The following is a 16,300-nucleotide window of genomic DNA, read 5'->3' on the forward strand; positions in this document are numbered from 1 at the left end:
GTACAGAGGTGCATGCAGAAAATAGTATACTGCAAAGCCTTTTACGAGATAGTAACTCCATCATTCTAGGACAACATGAATAAAGGTGAAGGACATTACGCAACTTAATTACAATAGACTGCAAACAGAAAGAGAAATATAAATGATGTCATGAACATATGAAAGTTATACCATGTAACTCATCGCACCAAAGAGTAAAGTGACACTCACTAGAGCTGATGTGAGAGAATAGGAAGGCTGGACAAAGGGTACAGAGCAGAGGAAGAACAGATGTGATGATCTAGCTGGTGATCACCAATCTGGCAACCTATTATTTCCATAATGCTAGTTACAACATACTGGCCATAGATAACAACTTATTGTATACTAAACGTAAGAAAAGTACAGAGTTCAAATATTTTCACCAGAAAGAAACAAACCTGTAAGGTGGTAAAGATACAATGTTTCATTTTCTTTAATCTCTCCACAGTGTATTGATATATCAAAATATCACATTGCATCTCATAAATATAAACACTTATTTCATTTTAAAAACTGTTTGGTTTGGTTTGTCTTGTCAGGGCTTATTTGTTTGCTGTTACTGTTTGATTTTGTTATTGTTCTTGTTCTTTTTTGAGACAGGATCTCTACATAAGTCCCATCCTAGAATTCACTATATAGACCAGGCTGACCTAGAACTCACAGGTCCACCTATCTCTGCCTTCCAAGTGCTGGGATTAAAGGTGCGTGCCGCCACACCCAGAAAGCTGAATTTTTATTTAATGTTTTAAAAAAAGTTTACAGGAGCTCAATGGCCAGGCACTTGCCCAGCATAAACAAGGCCCTAAGTTCAATTCCCAGAGCCACAAAAAGAAAGACTGAAACCCTAACTACTCTGCAAAAGACAACTTAGGACAGGCTAGCAGATAACAGCATTTAAGTAAGATAGGCCACACCTGTTATCCCCACACTTATAAACCTGAGGCAGGCAGGAGAACCGTCCAGTTCCAGGCTAGCCTAGGCTACAGAATGAGACTCTCAAATCCTCTTTCCCAAGAAAGAAAACACAGTATGATGTAGCCCAGCAGTCTAAAAGCTACAGCACCCAAATGGTGAATGTTAAACACAAGGTGGGCAGGCACGCAGTCCTCCATTAGTAAGAGGAATTTGGACAACTACCATTACTGCTCTAAGCGATGATTTAATCCATCTTAGCACATTTATGTCTGTGTTATCTTCTCATCATAACCCAGAAATAGAAATTATAAGCATGAGCTTTGTATTCACAAACATTAAGTCCTAGCCCAACTCCATCATAAACAACATCCAATAAATGTTAATATTATTGAGGCTGGAGTATGGATAAAATCCATGTACCCACATCAGGTGTCTCAATGGCCTGTAGCCCTAGACCCAACATTTCCAGTCTTTGAGAGCACCGGCACTCACACATATACACACACACACACACACACACACACACACACATATTTACAATAGTGAATAGTGCTGGGAGAGATAGGGCACACGCTTAATCCCATCACTTGAAAGGCAGAGACAGGTGGGTCACTGGGAGCCCTTAGGCAGCGTGGTCTACACAGTGAGTTCCAGGACACTCAGAGTTCTATCATGAAACCCTGTCTCAAACAAACAAACAAACAAAAAATCCCAAACCATTATTTATTATATACTAATATCAATGACATAATAAATATTAATATTTTAATATATAATATTAAAAACAAGTGGAAAACAAAGGTGGGCAGGGTAGGGAGTAGACTAGAAAGGTTCCAACTGTATTTTTCCCAGAGAAATAAACCTATACATTAATACCATCTTCATTCTCTGTCCCCAGATCACATATTAAAACTGTCTCCATTCAGTCCAGTACACACTAGCACACTAGTATAATACTACTAAGCCATAATCCCAGCACTTGGGAGGCAGAGGCAGGCGGATTTCTGAGTTTGAGGCCAGCCTGGTCTACAAAGTGAGTTCCAGGACAGCCTGGGCTACACAGAGAAACCCTGTCTCGAAAAACCAAAAAAAAAAAAAAAAAAAAAAACCCAAAAAACTACTAAGCCATATAACTATAAAGTTTAAAAAATATCATTTGAATTGCAAAAGAAAAGAAGAAGAGTGAAGACTGGGATTATGGGTAAATAGCTGAGTGCTTGCCCAGTATGCACAAAGCCTTAGGTTCAATTCCCAGCACCACACAATGGGGGAGATGACTCAGAAGTAAAGTTGCCAGCTTTGAGCCCTGGAGTTTGGACTGCCAGAAGCCCATCTAAATGCTGGGTGGAGCTGACTTCAAGTTCAGTCTGGGAAGGTAGAGTCAGAAAATCCCCAGAGCAAACTGGCTCATAAGACCAAGCATATGGATGAGTTCTGCGTTTGACTGAGACCCTGCTTCAGTTTATAAAGAATGATGGAGAATAATAATTCTGATAGCAACCTCAGGCCTCCACATGCACATGTGTGCACATATACACATGCACGCACACACACACACACATGCACAAACATGCCTACGCACATACATATACATGCACATCACACACACAAAAAGAACAAAGAAAAAAAATAGAATGGAAATCTCTTACCTAGTTTCTAAACTTAACCTGTTAATAGATGAAAAGCCTACTCATTGAAAGGTTCTTCAGCACCAGAAAAAAAAAAAAAAAAAAAAAAAAAAGAAGGTAAAACAGAAACAAAAGAACGAAGTCTAGCAGCCACTTGGAAAGACCCAATTCCAACTACATACTGAAATCATCACTTGGAGTCTGTCCCCCGGAAGGCCTGCAAGTACTAGCCACCGGTTGATGGAATGAGGCACTGTACAAAAGTAGCAATGAACTAACTAAGCATCGTGTGGGCTTTGATGTGAGGACTAGGGACTATCATGATAGCCACGGCTTTCTGAGACAAAGGGAGATCCTTTTACCTTCAACTTACTTGTTTGTTTTCTTTCTTCCTTCCTTCTTCCCTTCCCTTCCCTTCCTTCCTTTCTTTCCTTTCTTTCTTTTTTATGACAGGGTTTCACTATATAGCCCTGCCTGTCCTGGATTCACTCTGTAGACCAGGCTGGCCTTGAACTCAGCCTGCCTCTGCTTCCTGGGTACTGAAATGAAAGGTACCACCACAAACCTGCTTCCTTGGTTTCTTATTGTCTGTTTCCTTTCTTTTTGTGTTTTTACATTTGTTTGCATGAGAGGAAAACTCTTGGGTGTCAGCTCTCTCCTACCATGTGGTCTTAGAGATCACACACGGGTATCAAACTTAGTGCAAAGTGCCTTTACGGCTGAACTCTATTTTTGTTAAGTTTTCATATCCCCATCCTTTCAAGTGTCCTTTCTTTTCCTGAAAGGTCCAACAATCCATACCACAGGTTCTCAGGTTTCTAAAGACATAAATGGAAGAGATATCGCACAAGCAAGCAAGAAACTAGCCACATTAACTAACGCAGTTCCTATCCAAGGACCACTAGGACAGGAAAGGCCAAGAAGCTCCTGGATCATTCTATTCCTACAAGAATACTTAACAAAAGCAATCCTTAGTCCTGAGGAAACTGCTGAGATTAACAACTGGGTAAGGCACTGGTAAAGTAACAGAGGTAGTAATTAAATTCTCAGCTCCACTTAGTCCACCTGTGCTGGCCTGTACAATGCCAATAATCTCCAAGAATGACTGGGGATTACAAAAAGCATAGTTGTGTTTAAACCCAGCATTTGTGAGGCAGAGGCAGGAGAATCTGACTTTGGGGCCAGCTTAAACTATACAGTGAGTTCTGGGACAACCAGAGCTATGTAACTAGACTCTATCTCAGAAAACCAAAACATTTTTAAAAGTCATAAGCTACCAAGTATGAAACATTTCAGATTCTGACCCAAAAGAGGCATCTTTATCAAAGCAAATCAACACATTCTCAGATACCTAGTAGGCAGTTATAAAATTCTGTCAGAAACCTGTCTCTGGTAATCCAGCTTGTAAAATTCCTTATCTTCCTAATACCTTCCACAGACCACTTATGCCACTATTAGCAAACCGGAAGACACAGGGGCTAAGAACTTAAATGCTGTATTAAGACATGGCAGGCAAAAAAGGGTCAACAATTCCCAAGAAAATCCAGGGATGTACAACCTTAATGAACCTTCTTAATAAAGGCTCCAGCATGCCAGAAAATCGCCCCATAGGGCTAATACTTAGCATATTGAGCATGCTGCCTTATTTGAATTAATAGATTATAATGAGGCTGCCACTGGCTATTTCTGAGGGTACAGCCAGCTAGCCAGGCTGCCTGTACTGGGTAAATGCAGACAGGCTGAGCAGCATGTGCTTCCTTCCTTCCCTATAGCACAGCTGTGTTGTAAGTGTACATGAGCCTGTTCAGCTCCAGTGCTTCTTCCAAACCATCACACACACTAGAGCATGGAAAGCAACAGAATGCCTTCTGTACCACGTTAGTGTTCTAGACCTCACCTCTGACCAAGGAAAGTATCTCAAAGAAAAAAAAAGTCCCAGCACTGGGCTCTTACTCATGAAAGTCACTTAATATAGTACCCAAAGAAGGTAATGTACAGTACATGACCACTAACAGCTCACTGACTCTAGTGACCCTGAAAGTGAACAAGTCCCCATTGCAGGACTCTAGTCATAAGCTTATAACACAAGTTAGACGAGACCATGCACTCCAGCATGTGCACCATTTAATAGAGCTGATCACAGGCTTTTTCTTCTTTTCTATGCTATAAGCTACACAACTTGTTTTACACAAAAGAAAAATCCAGGAAAAATACAATCGTTCTACCAAATTGGCTGAGACGATGCCCAGCAATTTTAAGCTCCTTCTGCTACTAAATGGACATACACACAAAACTCTGTGTGTGTGTGTGTGTGTGTGTGTGTGATTTCAGTATTTAATAGAGAAACAGAATAAAAATCATGGTTTCTAAATCTAACCTGTTGATAAATGAAAAGCTTCCTTATCAAAAGGATTTGTAGAACCACAGGGGAAATAACAACAACAAAAACAAAGTCCCCCACCCCAATAACACAATTACTGTATTCTAGCGCCAAGCTTTCCTACTAAAGATGTTATATCCACATGGGTGGGGGTGCAGGTGGGAGTGGGGTGTGCTCTCACTAAGTGCAAGAGCACTGCACTACAGTATCACTGTGGACTCACGCCAATTCCAACAGCCCCAACCTCTTTCTCTGTCCCTGCTTCCTGTGCCACCTTTGTGTCACAGCTTTTCGCAGCTTAGCTCTCTAATATTTCTTAAATCAATTTCTTATAATACAGTTCTTCGACTAAAAATCACAGTATAACTCAGGCTTTCTTAAACAAAATATTTCATTGCTGGAGTTACAAACTAGAAAAACCATGGTAAAAGTACAAAAAATTCAATGCAAATATTAGGGCAGGAATGGCGACGTACACATGTAATGCCAGCATCAAGGAACTGCAGCAGGAGGGTCACCAGTGTGACAGGAGGCTTTTTTATTATAAGAAAATAAATGCAAATATTTTTAAGATTTCATCTCTCTCTTTAAGGATGAGCATGAAAACATACCAAAGAGCTAGCCTAAGGAAAAATGATAAAGACCATTATTTAAGTGAGCTCGCTCACAACTGTGCTTGAAAGAAAAGTGTGAATGGAAATTTTACTTTTACGAAAACAATTTTTAATTTCAACCTGTATCTGTTGTTATCTATTATACTTACAACTTAAGAGAAAATCTGAGAGTAATATAAATTAATTATATCTAAGGATTTTACTCAAAGAAATTTCTCTTCACCTAATTTACCAAAAACAATTTCAAAGAAAACACTAACCAAGGTGTTCTAACACAGGCCTGTAGGCCAGGTACTCAGGAGAGGGAAACCAGGGTCAATAATCTCAAGACAGGCAGGGGTGGACAGTAAGGTCTTGCCTCAAAAGCACAGGAGAGGAGGGGGAGGGAGGAGGAAAAGGAGAGGAATGGAGGAGGGGGGGAGAAGGAAGGAAAGGGGGAAAGAAGAGAAAAGGAAAGAGAAAATGGGACTACTGATAGGGATCTGCAGTTAAGGTTACTTGCCAATTTAAGTCTGATGATCAGCGTTCAATCCCCAGAACTCCTGTGATAAAAGAAATGACTCCCAGCTTGTGCTTAATACAGGCATTGTGGTGGCATGCAGTCTCTTGGTCTCTCGTCCTCTCCCTCACACCCGCCACATACACATTAGTAAGTAGCTTAATTTTTTTGGGAAAAAAAAAAAAAAAGACCACATTTCCATAGCTATGTTCCCATTCTCATCGAAGTTTGCTTACTTAACTTACTTAACAAAGGCTCATTCACCAACCTCTCAACTAATACAACACACTAAGGATGATCACAGAAGCCTGGACACATAACAAACAGAGGCACTCACAGAAATTAAAAGTAGGGTGGTGGTGGCAGAGCACACCTTTAATCCCAGCACTTGGGAGGCTGAGGCAGGCGGATCTCTTGAATTTGAAGTCAGCCCAGTCTACAGAGTGAGCAGAGTGGATTCCAGGTCAGCCAGACTCTTGTCTCAAAAAAAAAAAAAGGAAGGAAGGAAGGAAGGAAGGAAAAGGGGAGGAAGGAGGAGGGAAGGGAAGGAGAGGGAAGGGGAAGGGGAAGGGAAGGGAAAACTGTAAAGGGCTGGAAAGCTGGCTAAGTGGTTTAGAACCCTGTCTTGGCCTCTGGTGGATCCAGTTTCAAAACCCAACACTCATACAGCAGTTCACATGTATAACACCAATTCTTGGTGATCTGAAACCCTTCTTCTGGCTTCCTTGAACACCAGGCACATGAGTGTTAAACAAATATACATGCAGGATACACACACACACACACACAGAGAGAGAGAGAGAGAGAGAGAGAGAGAGAGTGTGTGAGTGTCAAGGGGTAAAAAAGAATAAACTGAGTTTGAGGCTGAAGCAGTTACGAGCACTTCCAGAGGACCTCTGATCAATTACCAGTGTCTACATGATGGCTAACAGCTGTCTATAACTCCAACTGTAGAAGATCTAATGTCCTCTTTTGGTTCCATGGGTCCTATATACATATGGTACACAGGCATGTATGAAGGCAAAACATTTATGCATATTTCAAATCTTTTTTCAAAAGAGTAACCCTCAACAGCATAGTTTTTAGCTAGCCACAATTACAACCCAATGGTAGAGCACTAGCCTACCATTATCTGAGAGGGTGGGCTCAATCTCAGCAGCACAGAGACACTGGTGTTTCAACCATATCATACAAGATGCTATCTCTCGTAAGAAGAGAAAAGGGCAGTTAGAACATTTCTAGAGGAACGGGACAGGAAGAGCAGGAGAGGAGGAACTTAGTCCATCCTAGTCCCAAATACACTGTAATTCTTACCTTAGCAACTTTATGGTTTGCTGCAGTTTCATGAGATGTATTTTTTAAACCATCTTTGAGCTGTGTGATGAACAAATCATAACCCTCTGTACTAGAAACATCTATCTTTTCTATACATGCTGATAAGAGCTGCTGTGCCTAAATTAAAAAAAAAAAAACATAAAATTAAACACAATAAAACAGTCTTTATTCAGCTTTCTTATGATAGTTTTAACTATACAAAGCTTAACCTTACAATTAATTTTATATAAACCTAGGTAATCACTTAAATGAATTAAAGCAATGCATTCAATGTAGTAGCCAGAAGGCAATATATCAATACAGTAGTTACCATAAATTAAACAAAGAAAAATAAACAACCTAAAACTATTATAATCAAAAGTGAAACATAGCCGGGCGTGGTGGCGCACGCCTTTAATCCCAGCACTCGGGAGGCAGAGGCAGGCGGATTTCTGAGTTCGAGGCCAGCCTGGTCTACAAAGTGAGTTCCAGGACAGCCAGGGCTATACAGAGAAACCCTGTCTCGAAAAACCAAAAAAAAAAAAAAAAAAAAAGTGAAACATGTCAACTTTTAAACATAAATACAAGATCCTTCTAACACAAAGCCACTCAACGAGCAGTATGAGAAGACAGCCTCAGCAATGCTAGCCACAGATTCAACTAAAACTCAACAGAAACCTATGGCTGATTTAAAACAAAAAACAAAAAACAAAAAACAAAAACAAAAAAAACACCCTGCATTTACAAGTCATCAAACCAAGTCTAGAATCCCATTCTTTTTTTTTTTTTTTTTTTGAATTTTCGAGACAGGGTTTCTCTGTGTAGCCTTGGCTGTCCTGGAGCTCACCTTGTAGACCAGGTTGGCCTCGAACTCAGAAATCCACCTGCCTCTGCCCCCCGAGTGCTGGGATTAAAGGCGTGCGCCACCATGCCCGGCTAGAATCCCATTCTTAACTTCCAAAACTAATATGACAGAGTAAATGCCATCTAGAGAGGAGGAGTGTTTACAATGATATTACCTAAAAAATATCTGCAGCCCAAGGAGATGGCTCAGCAGATTAAGGTAGCTGCCACCAAACCTGACCTGAGCTCTATCCCTGTGACCCACGTGGTATGAGGAGAGGACAGTATTTTAAAGTATTTTTCTTAAAATACTTGCCGGATAGGGATGAACACCCTTAATCCCAGTTCTCAGGAAGCAGAGCCAAGTGAGTCTCTGAGTTCGAGGCCAGCCTGGTCAACAAAGAAAGTTCTAGGACAGCCAGGGCCACACAGAGAAACTCTGTCTCTAAAACCCAAAAAGAGAAAGAGGAAGGAAAGGAAGAAGGGAGGGAGGAGGGAGGGAAACTATAAAATCTAAGTGTCTAAGTTTTCTTTTGGTTTGATTTTTCTCAGTAACGGGGATCAAACCTAAAGCTTCCTACGTGTCCCACAGTCTAAATCTAGGGCTTCACTACATTTACACGCTACCTGAATATACTTTATTTAGCACTAAGAAAAAATTCACAGTTAGTAGACACAAACTCCTACCCTTTGCCAAGTTATTTGTAATTGGTATGTGATGAGCAAGAGAAAAATCAATGGCGTGTCACTGGCTCTATCAACCATACTCCAGGGCAGGTTTCATGCCCATGAATAGCTCCAACACAAAATGGGTTGCATAGGGGTTTTTTCTGTACTTTTTGCTTTGTTATTTTCTGTCATTATTTTAGATCGAGAAAATTAAGTTGGGTGGGAAAGGAGGTGGGGGAACACGTGGGAGCAGCTGGGTAAAGGGGATTTTAAAAGTGTTTAATAGCTGGGGGTTGGTGGTGCCAGCTTTAAATCAGCAGACGCAGGGAGTTCAAGGCCAGCCTGGTCTACAGAGTGAGTTCCAGGACAGCCAGGGATACACTGAGAAACCCTGTCTTCAAAAACAAAAAGAACAAAAAATGTTTTTAATAAATAAAACAAAAATAAAGCCAGATGTGTTGGTTGAAACTGTAATCCCAGCACTGTAGAGGCAGAGGCAGAAAGATCTCTGAGTCAGTGGATAGCCAGAGCTCAAGAGTCAAGTATGATGGCACATGCCTATCTATCTTCCAATATTTGAGAGCTAGATCAAGAGTTCAAAATTCCTCTTAACTACAGAGTAAGCTGGAAGCCAGCCTGGGCTATGTGAGACAGTCTCAAATGTTTCTAACCTGTTTCTCAGTCTTGGTATGTTGTGTAATTAAATTGTGTCCATCATGAAAAGGGTTTGAAGGGAATGAAGAAGAATAGAAGAGCAGAAGGAGAGGGGAAGGGGTGTTGGGAAAAAAGAAAGACAGAAGGAACAGAGGTGAAAGAGAAAGGAGGAGAAAACCGAGAAGTGGGGATTAAGAAAAGATGTGCTCCACTGGTCTCCTACAACTTAGAAATGGTGGGACTTGAAGCAACTGTCCACAAATCACCAACTAACCAAAATGTTGAGACTGGCAGAGTAGGCTCTACAACTAGCCCTGGGCTATTACTACACATAAGCCATAGTGTTTTTTAATTCACTGTATTTTGGAATCTTTGTTATAGCTGCTTATCCTGTGGCCAAAGAACAGTTCATACCTAAAACACTTCAACAAGCACCAGTTAGGTTATGCAGAGAAAGATAAGTATTTAAAGGTGTGGCTCATGACTCAATCCTTTGTTTTTAATGGGAGTAACTATACCATGTCCTTAAAAGTACAACTTATAAACCTTACACCCTAAGGACAACTTAATTCACTTACTACTCAAAGGTCAGAGGTTTCCTCTGACAAGGAACACATGGCATCTGTATCTACTTACCTCTGTGACGGGAAGTTCAAGCTGAACCACATCATCCTGCTTTGAAACTGGAGTTTGCAGAGCAGTGTCTAGCAACAAGATCCCATTAAGGTCCTTCCTACAACCCACTGCGTAATCATCCACAAATATAACTTTATCCACAGCAGAGATATACTGACATTTCACCTGTCCACCTGGTTTAGCTGTTAAAAGAACAAAAATTCAACAATTAAGATTTTAAAACCAACAATCCTGTCTGAGACAGTGAACTGGAAAGAAGCTTAAAAACCATGATTAGAGCAGACTGGAATATGAACTATAGTCAGTCTCAACAGAAACTGATTTTAACTTGACAGCTATATTGCTGCTCTAGACACAGTTAAGCATGGGGATACCCATCTGCAATCCCAGCAAGTAGGAAGCCAAGGCAGAAGCAGAAATTTCAAGGCAACCTTTTCTACAAAACTAAGACCGTATGAGGGTGCGGGAGCAATCTACACGAGACAGAAAGCAGATGCGGTAAAACACCTTAAAGTGACAGAGTTGAATAAAGGAACTGCAGGAAAGTTATTTCTAGCATACTATTCTTCGATAATATTCTTTTCCTCTGAGAGAACAGGGATGGAGACAGAGATCTGCATACACAGATTCAACCAGGTATCCCAGAATCATTTGTTTTATACCATCCTTACTCCCCAAATAACAGATTTGAACCCTTGTCAAAAATCATAAACTATTATGTTTGAGGATATGTCTCTAGACTCTGGTTTATCCATCCCATCATGCTCTACCATCTGTCCACAGCTACTTCAGGACCACTGTTTGCATTTGCAGTTGATGATGCAACCCAGCACTTGTGCATACTAGCCAAGCCCTGCATTACGGAGCCGTATCCCTTTCCTCAGTACGACACTACTTTAATTACTGTAGCTTTGCAGTTTAGTTTTGTGATCAGGAAGTGTAAACTCATCAATCTCCTTCCCCCAAGTACTGACTGAGTTACATCCCTACCTAACTTTTATCTTTTTCAAGATTGCTTTGAATATTAAAAGCAATTCCCTTAAAATCCCCTATGAATTTTAAATAAGATTTTTTTTTTTAATTTCTGAAAAAAAGGTTATTGGGATTTTGACAATTGCAAAGAATAAACAGATCACTCTGGGTGATGCTAAAATCTGGATATTAAATATGTTCCAAAGATCTATAAAGTGTAGACCTTGCTTCCAATGAAAGGCCACTAGAAGCTGAAGGGACCGTATGTATGATCATGGAATCCCAATCAATCCCCTTTAGGACCTTGAAGGAGAAATCGGAACTTCCTTTTCTCTCTTTACTTCCCAGCCAGGAAAACGGTCCGGCCCCACTCTGTATTCTTTTCCATCGTGCCCAAACACTATAACCTCTAAAAATAGCTTGGTGGTGGTGGCGGCACAGACCTTTAACCCCAACTGGGGGCAGGAAGATCTCTGAGTTTGAGGACAGCTTGGTATACACAATGAGTTTCAGGGCAGCCAGGGCCACACAGAGAAATACTATCTAGAAAAAACTAAAACAAATGAACAAACAAAAACACCTCTAAAAGTTACTAAATAAAACTTTTTACTTACTAAGTTGACTGTTCCAGATATTTGTTATAGGGTCAGAAAGCTGACTAAGTAGCAGGGAATGCAGACATTGTCACAATATACAGATATTATGAAGGGCTGCAAGAACCTAAAGGGAGCAGAATTGATGTGTTTCTAATGGAAATACAACATGCAATCATAGCGGTTGGCAGCTCTTTAAAAATAAAGTTAAGTGTGCGAGTCCTGTAGGCCTCTCCATTCCGCTGGAAGACAGAAAGCCTTAGGATCACATAAAACCTTGAACTCAGATGCTTATGACAGCTCTACTCAATCACCAAATATTGTAAATAACCAAAAAGGCTTCAGAATGGCAGACTTAAAGAAACAGTATATAATAATGGAATAGTATTCAAAAATAAATCTAACATGCAATATGCATAACAATGTTAATAAATTACAAAGACATGCTAATACAAGAATCCAGGATCAAAAAGGTAACATAGTTGACCAAGGTCTAGGGCGATGATGGTGTGCTTGCTTACCATATGCCCAGGCCCTCCCTGGATTCAATCCTCAGCACCAAAAACAAAAAAAAACCAAAAAACTGTATACTGTACAATCAGTTCCATTAACACTATAGAAAGCACAAAATATAATTACATATATATTTTTTTCCAAGCTTCAAACCCCACAGCAATCCTCCGTTTCATCCTCCCAAGTGTATCAGAATCACAGACATGAGCCACAAAACCCAGCTGACAAAGTTTAAAAAGTATAATCGCTACTGAAAACATCCCATGGGTAGTGTTCATTCTAAGACATGGTCCTGCTGCCTGCTAGGTCTCGCAGCATCTCAGAACACGCATTCCCCCCAGGACTATGCTCAAGCTCAAGCACAATGTGAGGATTGGCATCTTTGTCTGAAACGGTTTTGGAAAAGAGCAGAGTGATGAGGAGAGAAGCAGCGCTAGCGAGGGAACTTCCTCCTGTGCAGAGTGCACACAACAGCTGGAAAAAGTGTGACTTGGACTGCCTTAAAATAAGGGCTCTGTAAGGAATGATAAAGGGTCTGTGTGGCATGCTGGGGGTGTGTTAGCTATATTAAGTACCAAACAGAATTTCAGACATGAGCTGCAAATAGAAATCCACATGGGCATAGTCCAAATAGGATTGTTCTGATTTGCAGCATAGTTACTTCTTACACTGGCAACTCTGTCAAACAGCAACAATTTATTTACAGATAGTTATGGATTCTTTGAACAACATCAGACACAGAAGTTAGTCCTCACATATTGCTTTAGCCACCTAAGATTTCATTCCCAGCCGGGCCGTGTGGCGCACGCCTTTAATCCCAGCACTCGGGAGGCAGAGGCAGGCGGATTTCTGAGTTCGAGGCCAGCCTGGTCTACAAAGTGAGTTCCAGGACAGCCAGGGCTACACAGAGAAACCCTGTCTCGGAAAAAAAACAACAACAACAACAACAAAACAAAAAAGAGATTACATTACAGAACCTGCAGCTTTTAGGAGTAAGTACTAAATCATCAACAATTCCAGCACATCTAGAGCTTTCCACGTCGACACAGATCTAACTATATCCATCTGATATGGTCCCTCCCAAGCTCCCACTGGAAAGACAATAAGGAAAGAAGGCACTAAGTTTATGTTTTCATAAAACAAAGAGGACTAGAAAGTTAACTCAGTGGTTAAGAACACTAGCTGTTCTTCCAAAGGACCTGGGTTCAATTCCCAGCACCTACATGGCAGCTCACTGCTGTTTGTTAAGTCCAGTTCCAGGGAATCTGAAACATATACATAAATGCAGGTAGAGTACTCACATAAATAAAACAAGATGAAATGTAACAGTGAGGAGACTACAGTAACAAAGCTTAGGTTGGAAGGCAGATGTTCCCTACTTTGTCTAAACCACTCTCCTCCCATCACTCCAGCCCTGCTGTCCTTCCCCCAACCATGGAGATCAAGTGGCATCCATACATGAAGTAGGATTTCCCTGCCTTTTCTCCATGCCCATTAAGGAAGCCTTCATTTTAGCTATCTGACCCCTATGCTGGCAGCCCTCCATTCCCATCCTATCTCCCCATCTTTGTCTCTTCTCATGATATTAAGCTACTGTTTCAGTGTTTTTAACTCCAATCCTCTTGTTCATTGTACAATGTGCTTCTTTTAGGTAAAGCAAGATTTTGTAACATATCATTTATCTGAAGAAAATATCAAAAACTTAAAAAATTAAAAACTGTAAAAAGTTAGTGGTGACACACACCTTTAATCCTGGCACTTAGGAGGCAGAGACAGGTGGATCTCTGAGTTTGAGGCCAGCCTGGCCTACACAGTGAGTTCCAGGACAACCATGGCTACAGAGAAACTCTGTCTAAAAGGAAACTGAAAATAAAGGCTAAAGTAAAACTTACTAAGCAGCAATATCTTCACAATTTAAAAAGAACGCTTGCTGCGCCTCTCATAATAGTATCCTAAACTGGTCACCTTTAACTGAGTTTTTAGGTTTAAAATATGACAACAGCTACATATTGTGCTGCACACCTCTAGTAGTAGCACTCTGGAGACAGGAAGCAGGTGGAGCTTGTGTGGTTGAGACTAGTCTAGTCTATATAGAATTCTAGAACAGCCAGAGCTATGTTGAGTAATCCTGTCTTAAAAAAACAAAAACAGCTGGTGAGATGGTTCAGTGGGTAAGAGCACCGACTGCTCTTCCAAAGGTACTGAGTTCAAATCCCAGCAACCACATGGTGGCTCACAACCATCCATAATGAGATCTGATGCCCTCTTCTGGTGCGTTTGAAGACAGCTACAGTGAACTTATACTAATAAATAAATCTTTGGAAAAACAAAAACAAAAAAAAAAAAAAAACACTAAAAAGATAAGTACCATCTTACCATCTTATCAACCCCATGTGCAGATACACATTTGTTGGACTGAACTGTAATTTTTAACACCAATACAAATAGTGCTGAGTGTGACCAGTAGGCCAAGAATTGTCACAAATATACAATGAATTTATTAACCTTTCCAATAATCCAAATGAGTTAATGTATTACTTATGGAGCACCCAAAAAGGTTCAAACATGCTAACTAAGGAAAGCCAGTACACAAAAAAGCAACAGCAGAGCCAAACTCCATACCACCACCAGACTGGACTTCCAGTAAACGCCAGCCCCCTCCAAATCTTCACACTCCTACCTTGTATCTATTTCTTTCCTTCCTTCCGTCTTGTCCCTTGTTTTGGTGGTCAGAAGACGGAACCAGGGTATCTCATGCACATTAAGCTCTCTTCCCTCTGCTATATTTCCAAACCTTTCTACCTTGAATTTTCCCTGGACACTGAAACCAGGGCTTCATATATGCTAAGAAAGTATAGTTCAGTCTACCACTGAAGTACATTCTCAGCACTTAAAAAAAAAAAAAAATTATCGCCAGGCGTGGTGGCGCATACCTTTAATCCCAGCACTCGGGAGGCAGAGGCAGGCGGATTTCTGAGTTCGAGGCCAGCCTGGTCTACAAAGTGAGTTCCAGGACAGCCAGGGCTATACAGAGAAACCCTGTCTCAAAAAAAAAAAAAAAACAAAAACAAAAAAACAAAAACAAAAAACAAACAAATTATCATCTTATGTGCACAGTTATTTTACTTGCACACACGTCTTTCTCTAAGGGTTCTTAGTTGCTCAAGCAGGATTTGAACTCAAAATCCACTGCTTAGCCAACAAACAACCAAGATTCCCTCCACCCTGGGCTTTCCAAAACCGGATCTCATATGGCACAAGCCAGCCTCAAGCTCACTCTGTCAAACTCACTATATGACCTAGAACTACCATTAATCCTCTATCTTCTGCCTTACAAGCATGAGTTACCATGCCTAGCCCTACCTTGAACTTCTAAGTGCCTTCTGTTCTTCACATCAACTTAAGAAGATTACAACTGAGAAAGTTCTATCAGTTTTATTTCACAGCTTTCTTCATCAAAAGCTATTCGTAATTCTTGAATTACGTGTTTAAAATTAATAAACATTGTTCTTCTAGCAATAAAAGTCAGAACTTTAAAGGTAACTTTCACCTTGTCAATTTCTCTTCTCCCTAACATTCACTTATATTTTCTACCTAAAAATCACGAGCAGGGTTTGGTGTCCCCAAGAGAAACAGGAAGATCTGGGAGTTGCAGGCCAGAAGGGCTACATAATGAGGCCCTGTCTCAAAACCCACTAACTTCCATGGAGCTCACATCACTTTTCACAACATCAAAACCTTCTAAAGGCAACTGTAATCGCACCATAATCGCTTCCTACTATCAACAGCAAGGTCAAACTTGTTTCCTATCTGGGAACAGAACTCTGAGCATGCTAGGCAAGTGAGGTACCACAGAGCAAAAACCCCAGCCCAATCCCAACATCTTTAACTGTTGGTTTTAAAGGCACGGTCTCAGTGTGTTGCCCTCGCTAGTTTAACATTATGTAGAGCAACCTGGCCTCACACTCACAGATGTCTCCTCATTTACGATCTTGCCCTGGCCCTGGCCCAGCCTCAGTCTCAGCTCAGACTCACTCCCACATAAACCC

The 16,300-nt window shown here is 40.8% G+C and overlaps 1 protein-coding gene across 12 annotated transcripts in view; it reads right to left on the bottom strand.

Annotated features, from left to right (window-relative positions):
* The window catches only part of Birc6 (baculoviral IAP repeat containing 6), a 167,167-nt gene that overhangs the window by 139,579 nt on the left and 11,288 nt on the right, over positions 1 to 16,300 (bottom strand). For all 12 annotated transcript variants that reach the window (XM_021186110.3, XM_021186109.3, XM_085833029.1 and 9 more), the window contains exons 2-3: positions 10,174 to 10,355; positions 7,372 to 7,509 (exon numbers count right to left, since the gene is read on the bottom strand). In XM_021186110.3, coding sequence (XP_021041769.1) covers positions 7,372 to 7,509; positions 10,174 to 10,355 — 320 coding nt within the window. The remainder of the gene's footprint in view (positions 1 to 7,371; positions 7,510 to 10,173; positions 10,356 to 16,300) is intronic.

Source organism: Mus caroli, unplaced genomic scaffold (assembly GCF_978045245.1).
Source record: "Mus caroli unplaced genomic scaffold, Mus_caroli_1 scaffold_18, whole genome shotgun sequence".
Lineage (NCBI taxonomy): Eukaryota > Metazoa > Chordata > Mammalia > Rodentia > Muridae > Mus > Mus caroli.